This window comes from Aegilops tauschii, chromosome 4 (assembly GCF_002575655.3).
Source record: "Aegilops tauschii subsp. strangulata cultivar AL8/78 chromosome 4, Aet v6.0, whole genome shotgun sequence".
Lineage (NCBI taxonomy): Eukaryota > Viridiplantae > Streptophyta > Magnoliopsida > Poales > Poaceae > Aegilops > Aegilops tauschii.
Genome location: NC_053038.3, coordinates 499,015,396 through 499,024,481, shown reverse-complemented (window position 1 = coordinate 499,024,481; position 9,086 = coordinate 499,015,396). Strand labels below are relative to the sequence as shown.

Genomic DNA, 9,086 nt, shown 5'->3' with positions numbered 1-9,086 from the left:
GTGTGGCGTACCGCAAAACGGACGAAACGGACCTCCTACGGTCGAAACGGGGGTCCTGTTGATCGGGAGGGGTGTGGCGTACCGCAAAACGGACGAAACGGACCTCCTACGGTCGAAACGGGGGTCCTGTTGATCGGGAGGGGTGTGGCGTACCGTAAAACGGATGAAACGGACCTCCTACGGTCGAAACGGGGGTCCTGTTCATCAGGAGGGGTGTGGCGTACCGCAAAACGGAACTCCACGGGATACTGTTCATCTCCACCGTCGACCTCCTCCAGCCTCCACGGGCTACCGTCGACCTCCTCCAGCCTCCACGGGCTCCTGTTCATCCAGCCTCCACCGCGCGCTACTCCACCGGCTACTGTTCAACCACCCCTCCACCGTCTACTGTTCATCTAGCCCTCCACACCACAGGGTCCTGTTCAACCACGCCTCCACGGGCACCCCTCCATCGTCTACTATTCATCCAGCCCTCCACACCACGGGGTCCTGTTCATCCAGAGGCAACGCCACCGCGCACTGTTCATCCAACCCCCCCCCCCCCCGCAACACTCACTGTTCATCCCAGAGGCAGCATCGATCGGCTTCAGTTAGCAGCAGTAGCGAAGGAATCGCTCGATCGGGTTCAGTTAACAGCCATCGATCGATCGCTCGGGTTTAGTAACGCGTAGCGTGCAGTGCAATCGCTCAGGTTCAGTTAGAGCCCAACGCCTCGCTCGGGTTCAGTTAGAGCCAACGCCTCGCACACACGCGCGTACGTGTACGAGAGAAACGCGCATCGCTCGGCCCCCGACCTCCCACCGTAATCGGGAACTCGCCGAAATTTTCCTCGCCCTCGCTTCTAACACGGTTTTTTCCGTCATGGACGGCCCAAAGAATGTCATGCAGCTGCGTCTCCGGCCCGCCCAGGACGAAAAGCCCATTTTCTGTCATGATTTTTTGTCATAGAAGTAGGAGCCCACCACATCTATGATGATACCGGGTTTTGTCACAATTATCGTCATAGAAGTGTCATATGTATGACAGAAAAAAATTCGTTCGGCCCAAAATATCACGGATGTGTCTTTTTTTGTAGTGTCGAGGGCCGAGGGTTCGAGGGTCGTCGAGGGGCCGAGGGTTCGATGGTCGAGGGTTCGATGGTCGAGGGTCATCGAGGGGTCGAGGGTCGAGGATCGCCGAGGGGTCGAGAGGTTGCCTAGTGTCAAAGTATTGAAGAAATCCATGCCTTCATCATTTGCCGGAAGTAACCGGGGCATGTTGGTACGAAGTTCTGCAAAGTTGTTCTGGAACGGAGTCCCGGATAGGATAATCCGCCTTTTGGTATGAATTTCAGCAAAGGCCTTCCAAATAGCGATATTCGGAAGGCTCTTGCTGAACTTTGTACCAAAAAGCGAATTATCCTATTTGGGACTCCGTTCCAGAACAACTTTGAAGAGCTTCGTACCATCATGCGCCTGTTACTTTCGCCTAATGATGAAGACATGGTTTTGTTGAATCCGTTGACACTAGACAAACGTGACATGAGGGGGTCGAGGGTCGGGAACTAGGGTAGAGGGTCGTGGATCGCCGAGCGGTCGAGGGTCGTGGGTCGAGGATCGCCGAGGGGTCGAGAGGTTGCCTAGTGTCAAAGTATTGAAGAAATCCATGGCTTCATCATTAGCCGGAAGTAACCGGGGCATGATGGTACGAAGTTCTCCAAAGTTATTTTGGAAGGGAGTCCCGGATAGAATAATTCGTCTTTTCGTACGAATTTCAGCAAAGGCCTACCGAATAGCGATATTCGGAAGGCTCTTGCTGAACTTTGTACCAAAAAAGCGAATTATCCTATCTGGGACTCCGTTCCAAAATAACTTTGGAGAGCTTCATACCATCATGCGCCTGTTACTTTCGCCTAATGATGAAGACATGGTTTTGTTGAATCCTTTGATGATAGACTAACGTGAGAGAGGCGGTCCGGCCCAAACCCTAGAAGCGCTGCCGAGGCCACCCAAATTTACCAAGTTAAAAGAGCGTTGTCGAGGCCACCCCGAACCCTTGAAGCGTTGCCGAGGCCACCCCAAACCCTAGAGAAGCGTCGAGGCCACTAACATGATTCCTTGTTGTGATTAGCTAGCTAGGTCTACGTTTGCCACCAATATATCCATCTGTCATGTTTGTATAATAATTGCCATGTTGTAATATTTGCAGAAACTATGGAGCACAGCCGAGACGAGGAAGCAGAATAGGTGTTGGGGGACATAATCGCAGCCGGAGCTGATGTCATGTCGTATCTCAACGACACCGGTGGTCTGGAAGGACAGGGTGAAGAAGCAGGCTACGGTGATCGAACAATGGAGGAGGAAGGACATGATTATGATGGCTCCGGTGACCGAATGCCGGTGGAAGAAGGACACCGTGATGACAGTTCCGGTGACCGAACGGAGTCCGGCCAGGTATATATATTAATTAAGCCTGTGCTGACTATAGCTAATTGATGCATTAATTGTTTTGGTATGTATATTAACTCTCTTCTTTCTTCTTTTCTAGCCCTCTGGATTGAGCCAAACTTCGGCAACGAGACGAGGCCTGAAGAAAAAGTTGCGCTCGGATGAAAGGTTCATGATCACAGAAATCGTGCGCGATGGCCAACCGATTGCACCCATCCGGACCAAGGAAGCATTTTCTGCTCAGTGCAGGGTTCTTGTTAGGGACATGATCACGATCAGCGTCCACCAATGGTATAAGCCTAAGAAAGAAGACCCTGAGGTGTCTTATGTCAACGATAGGCAAAAAGATGATCCTGTGCGGGCAACACTTGTGAAGTCCATTAAAGAGAAGAGAGGGATGCGCTTATCCCAAAAAGAAGCTAATTTCACGAGGGCACAAGAATCAGCCCGCAAAGACATTGGGAGAGCTTTCGGTGCTTTGCAAGCAAGATTTGCCATTGTTCGGGGTCCAGCTCGTTTTTGGGACAAGAAAACCCTTGTGAACATCATAAAGTGTTGTCTCATTCTACACAACATGATACTCGAGGATGAGAGGGGTTAAACTTGCCATGTTTCTATGACAATGTTGGTACCCGAGTGCAACCGGAGAGGAACCCCGATCGCATTCAAGCTTTCCTTCAAACACATCGGGAAATTGAAAATGCCAACACTCATACCCAGCTCCGCAATGATCTGGTCGAGCACCACTGGCAGCTGCTTGGCCGTCGCCAATCATGGCCTATTTTATTCAAACTTGTCCTATTTGATTCCATGTCCTATTTGTGATACAAACATTGTTGTAAGGGATCTTTGTTTTACTTTTCTATGTACTATTTGATTCAAACATTGTTGTACTAAGTAGAATGATTGTTGTGAGCTTGAAACAATTATTTGATGTTGTAATCATAACTAGAATAATTATTTGTTGTTGATTATTGTTATGTTTGTTGTATGGAATTTTGTTCAAATAGTTGTTGTCCTGTTTTGAAGGTTTGAAGGCCGGGGCGCAGATCAGTGCCCTCAAACCAACCCTCAAAACAGAATATTCTGTTTTGAGGGTTGGTTTGAGGGCACTGATCTGCGCCAGGGATTTTCGGCCTTCAAAACGACATTTTCTCAGCCCTCAAACTGGTTTTGAAGGATGAGTTTTTGAGGGCTCTGTTAGACATGCTCTGAGGCCGCCGCAACCACTTGCCACCAATCCATCTTCAGTGCTGTACTGCTGCATCAACTTTGCCCGATCTAGCTGCCGCCGATGCCACCACGACGCCAGACAGCGTCGACCTCGTACGCATGTCCATCACCACACATCTGACGCCAAGCCTCTACTGCTCAATGCCGCCAAGAGCCGCCGCCATGAATATGGAGAAAGAAACACCGCTCCACCGAAGAAGCCATCCACTGGTCCCTCGAGCCTGAGTGCATCTCCAAGAATCCCGCCCCCAAGGGGGTAACGACACATGAATGTCGCCGTCATCCGATCAACTGATCTAGGGTTTCCCCCGGAGGTATTGGGTGGGTTTGGGATTTGTACCTCGATGATGCCTTCATGAAGGAAACGATGATAAGGGCATTGTCATCACCGGCTCCGGCCAACGACCGAAGACCAAGTTTTCACTCGGATCCGTCCCAAGAAATCCACCCGACAACCTGTGCACTGTCTCGACCGCCTTTAAAGCCCCAGATCTAGCCGCCTAGATTCGGCGACCAACCGCAGCAGCAGCAGTGCCACCGTAGGAGCCCTGGCACACCGGCCACTGCCTGAATGCGTCACCACTAGAGCCTGGGAGGAGGACTCCCACCCCACCTCGCCAAACCGCAAGAGCCGCTGAGATGGATCCCGCATGCTCATCACCGTCTCTGCGGAACCAATCCGTGGCAAAACCACGAGATCGCCGACGCAGATCCGCCTTGGATATGGACTGCACCACGCCATGCCGCCGCAGGAGGCCCGAGCTTCACCCGCCACCGCCGTCCAGGGCCGCCGCCCCAGGATCCTGATCTGGCCAGCCCAGACCTCCACGGCGCCCTCTTCATGCCGCCGCCGCCGGCTCGCCACCAGGAAACCACGCCGCTGCCCAAGGCCTCCGCCCAGAGCACGCCGTCGCGCCACCATAGATCAGATCGCCGCCGCGCCGTCACGCGCGTGGATGTCCCGCCCCACCCCCTCCGACGCGATCCAGGGAGGAGAGCCTCCGCCACCGCTGTCCGCCCCCGGGCTTAGCCCGGCGGCGTCCTCCATCGGCGGCGAAGGGAAGGGAGGGAGGTGGTGGTGACCCTGGCGGCTAGGGTTTGAAGAGCTGCCCGAGTCACCCGAGACAGGGGCGACGCGGGGGCCTCCGAAATCCCGCTAAATGGGGTAATTAGTGTCAAAAATCTCAAAATAGGGGGTAAAACCCGGAAGTCACTGTAACTAAAACTCCCTCCAGAAGAATTATCCGGTGTTTCTTTTTTCATGAGTAGTAAGTCTTCCGAATGAATTATTGATACTCGCTCTTTGGAGAGTTCATCGTGATTGAGACATTTGAGAAGAAGACCTTTCAAGTTTCCCCCAATATTGAGTCATACTCTCTCTCCCACATGATGCCAAAACACAAGGCATTGCTTTCAGGTATTTTTTTATGTGCCGCCGAAAATCCAACTTGAAAATTGAGTCTCACTCTTTTTTCTTGAGAACAAGATGCTTTTAGGCAAAACAAACTGGAGAAAGGGCTTATAAAGATCAATGGACAGGCCCAGAAAGAATTTATAAAGGCATATCTTTTGCAATACTTAAGGGTTAGGGCATCTCCAACACCGACCCTTGGAGGAGTGACGAGTTGCTCTAGACCGGCACATGGTGGAGCACGATGGCACGGGCATCGTAGCTGCCGTGAATGAGGGCTGTGTCATACCGCTCGTCCTGCGCCATCCGGCGTCAACGTGCTCGGAACCGCGCCCTGCCGGTGGAGAAAGAAGTCGGCTTTGCAGAGATAAACGAGACGGCCAGCACGTCCGACGCCGACAACGAGAAAAAGTAGATCAGGGGAGGCAACCACTGCTTGGATCCCACGAAGGCCACCGCTGTCACGTCACTGGTGTGCACAACCGGTGTCTTGCGTGCTTCACAGTCCACCGTCGTCCCCCGCCCCCAAAACCAACTCTGAATCGTGCTTCACGGAAGCGGAGGCCACCCTGCCCCTCCGGTGCCACTCCGATGAGCGGCGCAGCCGGACAGAGGAAAGATACGGGGGACGCGGAGGCTACTCTTGCCCTTTCCGCTCAAGCATATATCTCTTGGGCTCACGACAGTCTGATGAGCGGGCTGCCAGACATGGGGAAGACAATGAAGATCCGCCGCGGGCGGCCGTATACAGTAGCCATGTCGTGGGAAAAGAGACCCGCCGCGGCCGGCCTAGACTGTTTTTTCACCTTACTCCGGTATAGTTTTTAGTTGAAATATGTCTGAAATATAAATGTTCTCATCCAACAGTGGTTTGCATAAAGTTTGCCCGGTTTGTTGAAACTATATTTGAAATGTATACGGATATATATCGTTAAATGGCCGGCTCCCGTGTCCGTCCGTGGAGAGAAGCGATGTCTGTTTCGCGGGTTGGAGATCGAAAAGTGCTTGCAGCTACCGAACTCCACTGCTCTTGGTATTTGAAAATTTTGAAAAACACACTTTTGGTACTCAAAAAAATCTTTTAAAAAATACGTGGATACATACACATATTCATAAGGCCTGGTAAAAATCTGGAAATACTATGTATTTTCGGAAATACAAAAAGAGAAATTTTTGACAGAAATGGCACCCTTTTTATCCTATATACTGTCAGAAATTTATTTATTTTCCTATAGCCCAAAACAAAACGAGATTTCTACCGAAACTTGACGCGTGCAATCGGAATGTGTATATGTATCCCCGGAAAAATTTCACATTTTTTAAAACTTCAAAAACCTGAGTTTTAAAATGTTCAAATAGAGAGAGCAGTGGAGCTCGGTTGCTGCAACGCCTCTCCCGGTTGGAGCCTTATGCATGATTGATGGAGAGCTATGAGAATATGATATCACCGGGTCTGACATTATGAACGTCGACGGTCAACCGATCCTAATGGATCCTGCACTTTTTTTCTTGCTTCTGTTTTTTTTTCTTTGAGGGGCTTGCTTCTGTTTTCTACTTACTCGTGCTGCACGCTATGAGTATGACCCCCAACTGGATTTATTAATAATCAAACAAATCAAATTTGGGTGATGCGGTCAGCATCAATTACATGACACACGTGCAAATCGCTCGGCCGGCCGGCCGGCTGGTGTGCCGGAGATCACGGCACGGTGGCGCTCATGAATTCATGGTCGGCGACGAGCCTGGCGAGCGCGTCCGGGGCAAGGCACATCTCCAGCGCAATGCTCCCCGCGCCGCACCCGCCCTCGTACACCGTCACCTTCCCTCCCATCTTGTTCCCCGCGCCGCTCCGCACCGCCACCGGCGCGCCCCACCCGAAGTCGTTGCCGAACACGTCGAACCGCTGCGAGCTCCCCGTGAGCAGCAGCGAGCGAGCGCCGGCGCCCAGCAGGAACTCCGACGGCATCGCGAAGCTAGGCTCCCGGGCCCAGTTCTCGAGTTCCCCCCTCTCACGCGCGCCGTCGAACGACGCCACGGCCTGGTTCAGCAGCCATGCCGCCCGGCCCAGCCCTTTCTCCAGGATCTCGCCGGCGGTTGAATCGGCCGCGACGAGCGCTGCCGCGTTGCCAGAGTAGGCCGCCGGCACGCCGTCCACGCGGCCCCGGCATCCGACCTGGAGGACGTACCGCGTCTCCTCCTCAGGCGCCAGCCTCCAGGCGCGGCACACCGCGCGCCACAGGTGCGCGAGCACGGCCTGCAGCGAGGAGATGGTGGTGCCGGAGCCAGACATCTCGGCGTTCGCCTTTGACACGAGCTTCTTGACGCTCTCCCCGGAGAAACGCACGAAGCATTCCTGTACCGGTGGGCGCTGACCATAAGCCCCTCGACGGTGCCCCACGATGTCGTCCAGCTTGCCCAAGGGTACTGCGATGGGGACGGCGCAGCCGTTGGGGAACCACCTGTCGAATACCGGCAGCGGCGAGGAGATCTCGCATTCGGGGTCGCCGTTGACACTACGCCGGCTGATCTCCGACCAAGTGTTGAACAGGTGCCAGAAGGTTGTCCCGTCGGCCACCCCGTGGTTGACCGACATGGCAACAAAGACGCCGTCGTCGAGCTCGGTGACCTGCGCGGCCAGGACAGGGCGAGAGCCCGCGGCGGCCTCCACGCCAATCATCCCGTTGAGCGGGAAGAAGGACCATACCACCCGCGGGATGCATAGCGGGGCGGTGACGTCCGCGACGGTGACACCCGGCGCCATGGCGTGGACGAACTCGGCGCCTTCGTCGCTGCAGCGGAGCGAGATGGTTTGGCCGTCTCCGTCCCCGTGGTCGTTGACAGCGAGGCGGCCGGCGAGGGGGAAGAACTGGCCCAGGGTGCGCGCCAAGGACGAGGCGAGGCGGTCCACGACTCCTTGGGCGGCGGCGGCGGGGGGCTTGGGCAGGAGGACGCCCTTCTGGTTGTAGTCCACAATCAACATCCGGAGATCCCACGGCGTCAGGTGGATGGTCTCCGGCTGACGCTCGGGCGGGCGGAAGGTGCTTGATTTCGGGCGGACCATGCGCCTGGACATAATCTGGACATCGCCCATCCTAGCGTAAGCTTGGTTGCCCACGCCCCAGTCGAAATCTCGCTCAGTGCTCGAAGTTCAGAGGAGGAGGGTGGTTGTACCGTGGCTTTTCAGATCTGCAATTGAGCGGCCTTTTGTTTTGTTCCTTTGGCAGAGGGGGCCAAAGCTTTTGGTGTAGAGGGAGGTTACGGGGTGATTTGACATGTTTTAATTGGAAGATTAGTGAGGCCGCAGTCAATGTATCAACAGTGTTCGAATGATTTTTTTTATTATGTGTATTCGCGCACAATAGATATAGTGGGGCCCACACCTGCACTTACTTATTCTGTCCATCGTTCACCTCCCTACCTCTCGGTATTGTTTGGGGAACTGTCGGATCGAAATTGCTTTGCGTACTACTAACTTTATCGTATTTGCATACGGCATGATGATCCTACGTCTGTTCCTAAAGTAATGACTTGATCCAAGGGTGAGTGACTAATATCGTACAACATCGGATAAAAAGTTGTCGTATGTGTAGCACTGCTCTTGTCGGATTGGGCTGGTCCGCCGTGCCGCACCGCGCGCCGCCACCGTTGTTCCGCAACCACGCCGCCGCGAGGAACTGGAGCGGACTTCCAAGCTTCAGCGTCGCAGGTTTGTAGTCTGGATCTGAGGGCCGGAGGTAACAAAGTCGAAGCCCTTTAGTATATGTTGCCGCTTTTGATTTGTTAGATGGCGGAACTCGAATCCCAAATACGGCCATCATTCATTGTAATTCTTATGGTCCGCGGTCACTGTAATTTTCCAGTTGTCGACATATAAAAAAGTCCCCGGAGTATCGTGAGCATATAACAGGTCTTGCTTCGAGTGCAGCATGTTCTTGTGTAGCGGTTGTCTAGTAAGAATTGCTATTATCTCTGTGGGAGGGGCACTTTTCATTTGTTGTTTTCTACATTTTGTACGA

General features: G+C 53.5%; 1 protein-coding gene across 1 annotated transcript; it reads right to left on the bottom strand.

The window, feature by feature from the left end:
- Nucleotides 1–6,650: 6,650 nt before the first annotated feature.
- Nucleotides 6,651–8,364, bottom strand: LOC109771464 (uncharacterized acetyltransferase At3g50280). Its single transcript, XM_020330157.4, has one exon. The coding sequence runs from the start codon at nt 8,159–8,161 to the stop codon at nt 6,770–6,772; it is 1,392 nt and encodes a 463-aa protein (XP_020185746.1). The 5' UTR covers nt 8,162–8,364; the 3' UTR covers nt 6,651–6,769.
- Between the last annotated feature and the right edge of the window lie 722 nt (nt 8,365–9,086).

Bases quoted from the DNA above. Each gene is read 5' to 3' on its own strand.
- LOC109771464 (XM_020330157.4), bottom strand. From the start codon at position 8,161: ATGGGCGATGTCCAGATTATGTCCAGGCGCATGGTCCGCCCGAAATCA.